Here is a 13,731-nt window from a genome sequence, read left to right as displayed (position 1 = left end):
TCGTATTACAATTAAACTGTTTCCCTGTGTGTTTCCTAATATTTAAAGTTCTCATTGTATGTATTTAATACTCTGAGGTTATTCCAGCCTGGGTGGGGCAGAATGACAGTTAGGCTTAACTGCCATTTCTGTCAATGGTCATCCCCTTATAGTTAAACCTGGTTCCCTGGCTTGTAAAGTCCTACCCCTTGTCCCTTCCTGTCTCCTATCTACCCCACTGAACCCGCAAATAATATTTAAGTTAATTTCCCTGGTTTTCCTCATAAGACCCTCAACCCCCCTTAGCTGATGCCAGTTCCACTGGGTTTTACATGTATCATTGATCAAGACCTAATTCCATATTATTGATAGTTGGACTAGAGTTATCATTTAGTGTCTACATCCCCAATAATTTCCCCATCAGCCCATGTGTTCAAGTTTTTCTTCTGTGTTTCTCCTCCCACAGTTCTTCTTCTGAATGTGGCTAGTTTTCTTTCTCATAAGTCCCTCAGCCTTGCTCTGGATCCTCACACTGCTGCTAGTAGAGATTTATTCCTTTGAGTACAATAGTGCTCTATCTGTTCAGCCATTCCCCAATCGAAGGACATTCTCTCATTTTCCAATTTTTTGACACCACAAAGAGCGCAGCTATAAATATTTTTGTACAAGTCTTTTTCCTTATTATCTCTTTGGGGTATAATCCAAGCAATGCTATGGCTGGATCAAAAGGCAGACAGTTTTTTAAAGCCCTTTGAGCATAGTTCCAAATTGCCATCCAGAATCGTTGGATCAGTTCACAACTTAATGATTTGCACTAGTTGAAAGAGTTTCTTCACCAGGAGTCCCTCATATCTATAAAATCACAGGTCTTTCCTTCCACTACTCCCACTCTCCAATTATGAACAATACGTTGCTTTTTTTGAATATTTACTTGGCTCCCAGAAGTGTTTCCATCAGTAGACAAAGCTGCAAAGACTATAATAATCAGATGAATCTCAAAAATCTAGCAACAAAGGTTCAAAAGGGCCACCTTGTGAGGCTAAAGCTAATAAGACATTGTACTCTGCACATATGGGATTACTGGCCTCTAAGGAGCTTGACCAGAAGTTCAGTAAAGCGGAGAGACCACTGAATGGACAGTCAGACAATCTGGGCTTTATTCCTGGTTCCACCATCAACTCCTCACACAAGCCAAGGTACCAGAGGGGAAGGTAGTAAAAGTGAGGGCAGTTCCAAGACCAAAAACAGTCTGTGAAAGGGAAAAATCAGAGGTCTTTCCTGGGTTAGATTGAAGTCTTACTGAGCTAACAATACAAGTCTTACTTCTACAGTGTTTTCATTATTCATTTCACTCTTCTATCTTTAAGTATATATTTTTTGTTCTTTCTAGTGGTAGTCATCCCTCTGTTGCCAACTCCCTCTAAACTCCTATAGCAAGACAAAATTCTGATATTATTGCTTTTGCCATTCTGTAAAAGCAGCTGTCTTTTAGTAGTAATGAACATTTTCAGGAAACTTACAATTTAGGTGATCTCTTCTAGTTTCTGGAAAAGTAGTTAAGAGTCAGGAGAACTAGATTTGAATCTCATCTTGAACACCTTCTAGGTATATGGGCAAGCCATTTAGATTCTTAAAGCCTACTTTTACTCATCTGTAAAGGGGACAATAACACAGTACTAACTACCTCATAAATCTGTCATGAGAAAACCACTTTGCAAACCTTAGTGCTATATTCATCAATCGACAAGTATTATTAAGTGCCTAATATGTGTCAGAGTCTGTTAGAGAAGTCAGATACAAAGACAAATACAAAAGTAATCCTGCCCTCAAGAAGTAAAGAGCTATTATTATTTGATGGTTGGTCTAGATAGTTTTTAATGCCTCTGTAGCACCAAATATGCCCCAGAGCTCTCTATATTTATTAGGGACCTCCATATCCATGGAAGGAGGGAAGAGATCAGCAAAAACATGGAATAGACCAAGGTAACAGGCATAATCACAGGAGTAGGAAGCCATGTCTTTCTAGCACCACTTGATAGGAAGAACATGTAGCCACTAAATTTCAAGTACCACTGAGAAGAAAGGAAACCAAGTAATGTCCAGAAGGAAAAGCACCTAATGGTTTCTTACCAAGCCTAAAATGGATATTTTCAGGAATATGTATGGTTCTTTATTTATCCTGATCTAAAGGGGTCAAAGAATGGTCACTATGGGTATGTGCTTTGGGGGTCATACAGGAATTCACTCCTACTACAGGGTTATGTCAACTAAAGTTCACATTGTTAAATGTGTGGTCCACTAAATCCCCCAGGATTTTGTTCACATTAACTGTTGTCCAGCTAACTCTCCTCTCAATCTTCTATTATATGATATTTTAAATAAGTGTTAGGATTTTGTAGTTTATCCCCATTAAATGTCATTTTATTACTGGCCCATCATTCTGACCTTCTGAGATCTTTTTGGATCCTGTTTCTATCTTCCAGTGTATTTATTATTCCTTTTTAGCTTCCAGTAGTGTGTAAGTCTGATAAGCATTTGTATCTGAATGCCCAGAAATAAGACTGACAATTTGAAATTCTACCAGAGATTCAAATTAAAGTCTTCTTTTAAAATGCAAATTTTTTGACAACATCAAAGATGGCTATTAGATTTGGTTGCTTTGAAACAATTAAATAAACTTCTCTCCCTTCTGACCTAGAACAGTGGTTCCTTTCCTTTTAGTGATTTTTCTTAATACCCAGTGAGTTTCTGATGATTTGTCCAATGAATTCACTGTAAGAATTCTTTAATGGTGCCTTAAGTGGTAAAATAATTGTAGAACCTTATGAACAGTATATTAAATTACCCTGGACATTTTATTGTTGTCCTTGGAAGGGATTCATGGAACAAAAATCATTGGGATCCACTGATCTAGAACAATAGACTCTCAGAGCTGGATGAGGATTCTGTATAGCATAATAGAAAACACATTGAACTGAAAGTTACATAAGCTAGGTTCTGGACCTGGCTCTTTCACTGAATAGTTATAAAATCACTTCCATTCTCTGAGCTTTGTTTTCTCATATGTAGAATTAAGGGGTTAGACCAGGTGATCCATAAGGTCTTTGTTACTTGAAATCATGTGATTCAAAGGCAAATCTAATCCAACCCTTACCCAACCGGTCAAAGATACAGCCTGGAATTCCTCCACCTATTATTTTCCCCCAACAAAGGGCAGAAATTGAATTCAAACCCGGGTCTTCTGACTATGTACAAATCCAGAAATTTTTCCATCTTCTCTTTTCCAAATGAATCATCCCCACTTCCTTCAATTAACCCTCACAAGACACAGTTTAAATTAGTTTGAAATGTTAATTAAGGCAGTGCAATTCTTTATCTCATAGTCTTCCCTCCTAAATTACAGAATTCTTTTCTCACAGAGCTGCCTTCAGATTTTTATTTGATTTATCAGTTCAAGGAACTTGCACCCATTGTTTAGTATCTGATCATGAGATGTTTGAAGGGACCAGGGGGCACCAAGTGGTGCCATACTGCAAAGACCACTGGACCCAGAGTCAGGAAGACCTAAGTTCAAATCCAGCCTTGGACACTTTATTATCTCTGTGATTCTGAGTAAGTACCTTAACTTCTGTTTGCCTTCCTCTTCTCACCTATGAAATGGGGATAATAATAGTACTTACCCTTCAGGGTAGTTGTAAGGATAAAAGTGATAAAATACTTGTAAAGAACTTTATAAACCTTAAAACATTATGTAAATGCTAGCCAGATAGCTGGGAGTAGTCATAGTAGTAGAAGTAGAAGGGAGAGGAGGAGAAGGTGGTAGAGGAGTAATAGATAATAGGAGGAGGAGTAGAAGAAGGAGGAGTAGCAATAGCAGCAGCAGTAGTAATAGTAATAGGAGGAGGAGTAGTTTTGGAGGAGGAGGAGGAGTTTTGGAGGAGGAGGAGTAGTTTTGGAGAAGGAGGAGGAGTTTTGGAGAAGGAGGAGAAGAAGTACCACTTCAGAGGCCATCTAGACCACCCTCTTCACTTTGCAGGTGAGGCCCAGAGATAAGCAATTTGTCTAAGACTTATCGGTATGTCTTATTTAAACCCAGGTCTTCTGACTTTAGAATCAGTATACGTACTAAGAGGCTGACTCAAGCAATAAAAGTTGAGTGGCTTGCCCAGGGTCACATAGCTAATAAACCAGTGAAAAGATTTGAACCCAGGATCTTCCTGACGCCTGTTCTAGCACTATTTAGTATACCAAGTTGTCACCTAGCCCATTAGGTCAATGAAATTACAATTAATTTAGAGAATCTTTCCAGTTAGCAAAAACATAATGAAAATGTAGTTGAAAATAAAATTGCTTATGTTTTTCTTCTTTAAGTAAATATTTCAGCATGTAAAGCTCTGTTCTTATCCCCTCATACATGGATCATACTCCAATGACTCCCTATTGCCTCCAGGATCAAATACAAAATAATCTGTATATCATTCAAAGCCCTTTATAACCTAGTTCCCTCCTACCTTTCCAATGATTTTTTACCTTACTCCCTCACATGTACTCTTACTCCCAGTGACACTAGTCTCTTGGCTATTTCACAAACAAGACACTCTACTCTCTGCTCTAAGCCTTCTCTAGCTTGCCCCAATGCCTGAAATACTCCTTCCTGCACTCCTAAAATACTTTCTGACCTCCCTGGTTTCCTTTAGATCCCAACTAAAACCCCCCTTTCTCTAGGAAGCTTTTCCCAATCCCTCTTAATTCTAATACCTTCCCTCTATTAATTATTTCCTTTTCCTCTCCTATAAACTGTGCTTTGTATATATGTATTTGTATGTTGTCTTCCTCATTAGATTGTAAACTCCTTCAGGGCAAGGATTGCCTTTTTCCTCTTTTTGTATTTCTGATGCTTAGCATGGTGCCTGGCACTTGTAGGCATTTAGTAAACATTTACTGATTGATTGTATTGAAGAAATTAATTTGTAGTAACTAATGAACTTTTAATTTAATTAACTTGTAATCATTAACAGAGCTGTAGAAACATTGTATTTAATCAAGGACAACATTTATAAAATAACATACCAGGGTCATTCAGCAGCATGACAAGATCAAAAGCTGTATAGCCATTTTTTGCCCGAAGAGTAACGTCAGTTCCTTGATTTAACAAATATTTAACAACTTCCTTATTCCTATTCAAAACCAGAACAGAACAAAAGTCACATTTGCTAAATGTAAAAAGCTGATAGCAGCCACTGTAACACTTAACATGTGGAATGTTTGACAAGAATATTTTATACATTATAACTAGTTACTGCAATTAGCTGGAAATTTTCAACATATCATTATGGATAGAGTTTATTTCATTTCTATCTTTATAACCAGAACACAGTGGATTGCACATAGTAGGTATTTAATGAATGATTGCTGAGTAAATAAATTCTTACTTTCCTTATATGAGAGGTCTATTATATTATTAAAACTATTTATATTTACTGCTTTTAATTTATTCCAATATTCTAACAGATCTGTGACCTGATTGAAACAAATACTTTACCAATGCAAAATTGCAGCCCATTAATGCCTGACCACCCAAAGGGGCTCCTTCCTCCAGGAGTCCTGACACTATGGAGGCACTAGGAGAACATAAAAGTTCCCCTATTGTTTATCCCTTCCCCACTCCCAGTAACTAACCAGGCCCTCTTTTTTCCTTAGTCATACATTCCTCTGATAAAAGCCTTTAATTTACATTTTAAAAAAGCAAAGGGCTAAACATACAATAGTGAGTGACAAAAGACAGATCTTTTCACTTTCAAGTTAGAGATCTATAGAGGATACAATATGGCCTTGGAATTTCTTCCAATTCTAAGATGTTTTTATGCAGAGGTCTGGGTCTGGTGGATCTCTCTATCTCAACTGATTTTCCTAAAAGCATAGGTCAATTCAAAAAACTCCAGAGGCTTTCTATTAACTCCAAGATCAAATATAAAAGTTAGCTTTTAAAATTCCTTATCACCTGACCCTTTCCTTGCTTTTCAATCTTTTTTACAACTTACACTCTCTGCACTCTTCCAAGTTTATACTCACTTATCCTGTGACAGTAGCCTTTTTCCTGTTCCTCCCCTCAAGATACCCCACCTCTTGACTCTGGACCTTTTTGCTGGTTGTCCTCCATGCCTGGGATTCTTTCCTTTCTTCATCTCTGTTTCCTGACTTTTTAAGACCCAAATAAAATCCTGCCTTCTTTAAGAAGCCTTTCCCAAACCACCTACACCTAGCACCCTCTCTTTGTGATTTTCTCTAAGCTATCCTATCTATATCTTGTTTGTACATAAATTATTTGCATTAGATCTTGAGAACCGAGAGGGTTTCATTTTGTTTTTTGCTTTCTTTGTGTCTCTTGGGTTTAGCATAGTACCCAGCACAAATCTGCTTGCTGATTGGCTGACTTGTTGACTATGCTAACTGTGTGAAGGAAAATATCTCCATCCAGAGACACTCCAATGGTGGGTGTTAGAGTAACATCATTTATACTGAACGCTAACTAATCTGTTTCCAGTTAGTCTATGATGGTGAACTATTCCCAGAATCGTTCTGCTAGCACTTTAAGTTTAGAAGGATGTTACTACTTTGGAGATTTGAAGGATGGCACTACTTTAAATGTGAAAAATCCAATTAAATCACCCACTTATGAACAACTGCCATGTAAGACAACACTTTCTGCAAAAAAAAATTCTCACTCAATAATTGTTTACAGATATGGATAAAATTTTGTGAAAGAATGATAAAAATCTAAAGAACAAATGGGGCCATTAAAAATGCCTTATGAAATCAGGTTTCATAACATAGTGAAAGTCAGAGGGACATAGTAGATAGAAGTCAGGAAGATCTGGGTTCAGATCTCACCTCTGACACATGCTAACTAGGAGACTAATTCCCTTTATTAATGGAATTCTAGATCAAGTTCAAAATATACATACACATTCAGAATTTCTTATTGCATTCATTTTCCCTCCAGACTTATGCATATAAGGATTTCTAACTAGAAAGGAACTAAGAGATGACCTTATACCAATCCCCTTAGGTTACGAATGAAGAAACTGGAGGTCTGATGAGGTTAAGTGACTTTTCCAGGGTCATAGAACTAATAAGTAATGGAATGGGGATTTGAACCCAGGTCCTCTGATTTGGACTTTAGTATTTTTTTTACTCTCATGTGATGTCTCCTCATCACGAATGCCTCAACAATGCTGAAGAAGATGTCCAAACCCAAATATTTCAGGTTCAATATAAAAGCTAGCTTCTAGTATTTTAGCTCTAAGGAATAATAAATGAATAAAAGCTGTGATTCCTCACAACAGCAGTTTACCCATGGTAGGTGGCCTGCATTAGTGCTGTCCATCCATGAACATTATCCTGTTTGTCAACATCTGCATTTCTCTCAACAAGTAGCTGAACAAGAGACAACTGTCCAGTGACAGCTGCTAGCATCAGGGGTGAGGCTCCATCCCCATTAATGATATTTACTTGATTGGGATCTTCATCTATAATCTCTTTAACAAGCTGAAAGTTTCCTGAAAATAGAACAATATTACATATGAAAGTTAGATGTCTATTAAATTAATACTCTACAAAAACATATCCATATTTCATATAGAGAGAATAATAATTATACCTACTTCCTAAGGATGCTTTGAAGATAAAATGAAATACTTGTAAATAGCTTTGCAAGCCTTAAAGTACAATGTAAATGCTAGCTATTACCATTATTGTCATCTACATTATATATGGAGGAATCCTGGTGGCACAGTGGATAAAAGCTCTGGACCTGACATCATAAAGATCCAAGTTCAAATCCAGCCTTAGACAATTTCTAGCTATGTGACACTGGGCAAGTCATTTAACCTCTGTCTGCCTCAGTTTCCTGGTCTGTAAAATGTAAATAATAATAGCACCTGCCTCCCAGAGTTGGTTTATCCTCTCAGAGGATAAAATGAGAAAATAATTATAAAGTGCTTGTAAACCTTAAAGTGCTAGTTATAGATGCCAGCTATTATTATTATTCTACATATAAACAATCAATTTCTACTCTTCCACATTTCTTATTTGACTAATCTGCTCATCCAGCAATCACTTAAAAAAAATAAGAAGGCTGGTATATATTTCTTGGGAAGTCAGTCTACTTTTTTGATCTATTACCCACATTTCTGAGAAGAGCTACAGTTCCTTTCACGGTATCTTCAGGACAAATCTAGAGATGGGATTTTATTTACTTTCATGTAAATATGCCATCTGGTGGTGAAAAACAGTAGCTGACAGACTACACAGAGCATTTTATGCATGTGTGTACACACATATTTGTATGTATAATACATGACTATATACATTTATACAAGCATATATTTAAAAGTATTTTCCAAAGCACTTACCCATTTTTAAAGCATGAAAAATATCAGGTCGTCTTTTCTCTTCATCTGAATAAACAAAACATTTAGACTAAAAAAGTTAAAAATCAGAACAATTCAGTATAAGGGAGATTTCAAAATAATGCAGCATAACTTTAAATATAATCTGTTTTTAGCAAGCAATATTTTCTTAGCTATATCTAAATGATTTTGTGATTTAAAGTGATTAAAATGATTTTTGTCTATTCTAGAGATAAAAGTCCTTATTATTAAGGGAAGGTGCTTTTAATGTTACTAAGAGTCATATTTCCATAATTAATGACTAAAGGATGCTTTCCTGGTTAGCAGGTTTATGCTTTTCTGTAGCTACATTGCAACATGTTGCATGGTGCATACAAATAATTATAGAATCATTCTGCATATGAATCTCCCTAAGAATCTCAAGGTTTTTGTCTACTGGGGAAGTGGGCAGAGGGTGGTGTAAGCCTGAGAGGGGGTTTGGTGTACTTCTTTGGGTTGGATTTGTAGTGAATTATCCTCAAGATTTCATCTGCAGGCTGGAAGGCTCAGGGCCACCACTGGGGAGGAAGGGTACCAAAGTCACCAAGGAAGAGGATGTAGAGCTACCCAGGAGAAGAATGCCATAGCTATTCCCTAGCCCTTATTCAGTCACACTCTTTTTCCTTACATGATTAGTGTGGCAAGCTAAAATTCAAGATCTAAATTTAGGATTTCTGTAAATGTAGAAGGATTAGTCTTATTCTACTTAGCCCTCTCCAACCCCAGAGAGGACAAGACTAATGTTAAGACAGTATAAGGCATTAGATTTGGGTTTACTATAAAGACTTTTCTAATAATTATAGTTCTAAAAACTAGAGAAGGATGCCTGAATGGGAAGTGAATTTCCCATCTATGATGGTCTTCAAACAGAGCCTGGATGGCCTGTTATCTGATATGTTATAGGTGAGACTTATGCTTCAGATCAGGCTCCATGGCCTCCTTCTCTGAATATTTTGACATTACTTATCCATAGATGATGATTGCAACATGTTGCATGGTGCATACAAATAATTATAGAATCATAAAGAATTTCATATTTGGAAGAGACTATCTGCACCTGAGACTCTATACTGTTCCCAACAAGTGGCCATCTAGCCTTTATTCAAAGTCCTCCAAAGAGAAAGAACCAACTACTTCTCTCAATTCATTTTACTCACTTTGGAATAGCATTTTTTAAAAATAATTTTTCCTCTCCTCAAGCTTCCCTGCAATCTCTATCTAGTAGGTCTAGATTTGTCCTCTTGGTGCAAGCCTAATCCCTCTTACATAGTGGTTCTCAACCTTTTTGGTGTTAGGACCCCTTGTCACTCTTAAAAATTGAGAACCCTGGGGGCAGCTGGGTAGCTTAGTGGATTGAGAGTGAGGCCTGGAGACGGGAGGTCCTGGGTTCAAATCCGGCCTCAGACACTTCCTAGCTGTGTGAACCTGGGCAAGTCACTTGACCCCCATTGCCCACCCTTACCACTCTTTCACCTAGGAACCAATACACAGAAGTTAAGGGTTAAAATTTTTTCAAAAAAAAATTGAGAACCCCCAAAAGCTTTTGTTTATATGGGTTATATCCTCTGATATTTTTTGTTGTCATTGTTCAGTCATTTCAATGGGCTCTTCATGACCCCATTTGGGATTTCCTTAGCAAAAGTTACTGGAGTGGTTTGTTATCTCCTTTTCGAGCATATTGATATTTACCATATTAGAATGTTGTGGTATATGGTTGCAATGGAATACTATTGTGCTTTTAAAAATGAAAAATAGAATGAGTTCAAGAAAAACCTGAAAAGACTTATGCAAAGTGATACAAAATAAAGTGAGCAGAGCCAGGAGAACACTGTATACAGTAACAGAAATATTGTACCATGATCAAGTGTGAAGGACTAAACCATTATCAGCAAAGTATGTTTCCAAGGTATCTACAAGGGATACATAGTGAAAAATGCTATCCCACAGCCAAAGAAGGAACAGTTGGAGTCTGATTGCAGATCAAACCATGCCTTTCTTCACTTTATTTACTTCATGAGTTTTTTGTTGTATGTGTGATATTTGTCTTCTGTTATGGCATGAGGAATAGGAAAATATGTATTCCATGACAGTACTGATATAACCCATATCAGCACCTCAGGAAGGAAGGGAAAGGAGAAAATCTGAATCACAAAATGTCAGATAACAATTGTCAAAAAATTTTTCTACATATAATTGAAAAAAATTAAGTTTAAAATAGAAAAGAAAATTTCCCTCTGTTTAGAAAACAATATGCATGGCAAAATTATGCTGGTGTACAAAGCCACAATTTTTTTCATTTTGCCTTTTTTGAAGTATGAAGAAGGTTCAGGTGCTCTGAGTGATCAGAATTAGAGGGTATAAGAAAGATGGCCCTTTCAAGGTTGGAACTCAATAAAGACCTTTCGTTAAGGTAGTCTGCGTAATAGGAGAAGAAAGATTTAAAAGTTTTAATATCTGGTAAAACTGGTTAGTGGACAGACAAATAAGCCAATAAATATTCCGAGGGAGTTAGATTGTCTTAAATCTGAAGAAAACCACAGTAGACTGAAGAATCAATTCAGTTCAGTCATGTCCTATTCTTTGTCACTCCATTTAGGGTTTTCTTGGCAAAGATACTGGAGTGATTTGCCATTCCTTCTCTGGCTCATTTTCCTGATGAGAAAACTGAAGCAAAAAGGGTTAAGTGACTTTCCCAGGGTTGTACAGCTAGTAAGTATCTGAGGCTGGATTTGAAGTCAGGAAGAGGAGTATTCCTGACTCCAGGTCCAGCACTCTATACACTGAACCGCAGACTGAAGAATAGCAGTTAAAGGTTGGAAAGAAATATACTTGTTCCTAGGAGTGTGCATTTCTTGAACTCCTATTCTAAATTCTTTGCACTATGGCAGTGAACAATTGCCTTGAGATTTTAATAGAGAGCTGCTTAAAGGCTTTTGATAACAATTAGTCATACCTATGAGATATAGAATTATTTCAAATGTGTATATAACTATAGTCGAGGTCCTACCATATATTTTGTGGCAATTTACTTTAAGTATGTATGAAAGTAAATACAGAGCTTTTGAAATATGAGATTTACAAAGAGAAATCTAGAAAACCAGAGCCATAATTAGCTGGAGACGGGGGAAGTTATTGAATGGGGCTGCTTTTCTATAAGTGCATGCTTCCTCTCTAAAGCAACCACTACCTCCATGCATAGTTTCAGGGTCCACTGCTGACCTGTATCCTCAGCATGGTACAAGGGTTGTCATATCAATGGACTGCTGCCATGGTATCTCTTTCTTGGAGCCCATATTTCCTCTAAATTCAACAGGAGCAAGGGCTGGTCTCTAGGGGGAATGGACTGTCCTTTCTCCCAGAAACATTGCACCTATATTTGGATTGTTCTATGCCTCACCCCAAAGCCACAAATGAATTTTCCCTGGGTGCAATAACTCTTAGTTACTGCTAGGTAACTTTGATTACTCATCAGCATGACATCTTCAAGCCTAGTCCTGTGATTCTTCCACTCTACCATGCTATCAACATATAGACTCCCATGGATTGCCCTTAAACAAACAAACAAAAAGCAAATGGCAATTTTTTTTAGCTTTACAATGTAAAACAAACAAACAAAAATCAGGGAACAGAGGCCCTTACCTGTTTTGGGTCTAACAGTTGTAACAGAATCCAAATAGTCTATCATGTCTTTATGTTTAAAATCAAGAGCAATTTCAAAAGAGGTTTTATCTAGCACATTGACATGGTCAGGGTTAGCTCCTTTGTCCACCAGCTGCTGAGCCACACTCACTCTCCCATTAAGAGCTGCCAACATCAGCGGACTCCAACCCATAGTATTAACATTGTAATTGGCATCAGCTCCCCACTCCACTAAGAGGTGGACCACTGCCTCGTGTCCATGCTGGGCAGCAATCATCAGAGCAGTTATGTCTGGCAGGTCCTCTTTGTTGCCATCCTCAAGCCCACTGTGATTAAAATGGTCATAATTATCAATGAAGGCTCCTGTTTCCAGTAAGAGTTTAACTGCGCTGAGATGACCACCTCTGGAAGCCATTGTGAGCACACTTGCCCCAAGTCTGTTCTGTGCATTAATGTCTGCCCCATTTTCCAACAGTATGTGAAGCACATTTATGTGTCCAAATCTGTAAGGAGAGTAGGAAAACAATTAGAGAATCCAGCAATTAAATACATTATCATAAGTGGCAAGGAAACAGATCATTAGTCAAAATTACACATTTGTGCAACTGAGCAATTTTATTCATCTGTGAATAGCTCTCTCTAAATACATAAATATATGCAATACATGTATGTAAATATAACATTTTGGACCAAATCTGTTGTGATTTTATTTGTATAGGGAATACCTGGTTAAAAAATTCCATCTACCAATGGAGATGGCAAATGCTCTGCAATTTTTTGTCTTAGAAATTCCCTGGGGATATCAAATATGACATAAAATTTTGGGACATAGCCAGTGTGAGTACTTGTTTTGTTTGACTAAGAATATTATTTACAAGGGTTGCTTTTTTACTCTTTTACTTTTTAGTTGGGGGAGGAAAGCGGGAATGGGATGGGGAAAAAAAAAACATAATTTTAATAGAATAAAACTAAATTCTATCACATTCTCAACTTGTTTGGTGCTTTTCCAATCTTGAGACAGTTCTTAAAGGGTGATGTTACTTTCTATATTCTAATTTAATTATTTGCCCTTACTTCCATATTCTATATGTCTTTAAAAAAATCCATATTTGCCAAAATTCACTGGGCGGGGAGAGGCAGAGAGGCAGAGAGGGAGGGAGGGAGGGAAGGAGGGAGGGGGGGGAGAGAGAGAGAGAGAGAATGAATATGACATAGGGGAAGAAATGGAACTGAGAGTACAGAGGAGCTAGCCTTGGAAAAATATGTAGGCCCCTTCTTCCTCTGAAACTACAGGAAAGGAGAATGGGGGAAGGGAAGGGAAGGTTTAGAGCAGTGGTCGGCAACGTAAGGCTCTCCAGCCGTACCTGGCTCTTTTGAGGGCCAGATATGGCTCTTTCTGCAGGAGTCATAAAGTCAATTTTTTTTCAGGCGCTGTTACAGGAGCGCACTGTGAGCACTGTATGGCTCTCACGAAATTACATTTTTAAAAATGTGGCGTTTACGGCTCTCACGGCCAAAAAGGTTGCAGACCCCTGGTTTAGAGGAAGTGAAGCTCATACAGTGAGGGTGAAGGGAGAGAGGGAGTGGGGTGGGGGGGGAGAGCGAGAGAGAGAGAGAGAGAGAGAGAGAGAGAGAGAGAGAGAGAGAGAGAGAGAGAGAGAGA

General features: G+C 37.7%; 1 protein-coding gene across 1 annotated transcript in view; it reads right to left on the bottom strand.

Moving 5' to 3' along the window:
• The window catches only part of ANKS6 (ankyrin repeat and sterile alpha motif domain containing 6), a 73,611-nt gene that overhangs the window by 37,691 nt on the left and 22,189 nt on the right, over positions 1 to 13,731 (bottom strand). Inside the window, exons 2-5 of the mRNA XM_044657228.1 lie at positions 12,069 to 12,571; positions 8,394 to 8,438; positions 7,334 to 7,538; positions 5,050 to 5,156 (exon numbers count right to left, since the gene is read on the bottom strand). Coding sequence (XP_044513163.1) covers positions 5,050 to 5,156; positions 7,334 to 7,538; positions 8,394 to 8,438; positions 12,069 to 12,571 — 860 coding nt within the window. The remainder of the gene's footprint in view (positions 1 to 5,049; positions 5,157 to 7,333; positions 7,539 to 8,393; positions 8,439 to 12,068; positions 12,572 to 13,731) is intronic.

This window comes from Gracilinanus agilis, chromosome 1 (genome assembly GCF_016433145.1).
Source record: "Gracilinanus agilis isolate LMUSP501 chromosome 1, AgileGrace, whole genome shotgun sequence".
Taxonomy (NCBI): Eukaryota; Metazoa; Chordata; class Mammalia; order Didelphimorphia; family Didelphidae; genus Gracilinanus; species Gracilinanus agilis.
Note: the sequence above shows the minus strand (reverse complement) of the source record. Positions and strands in the feature narration are given on the sequence as shown.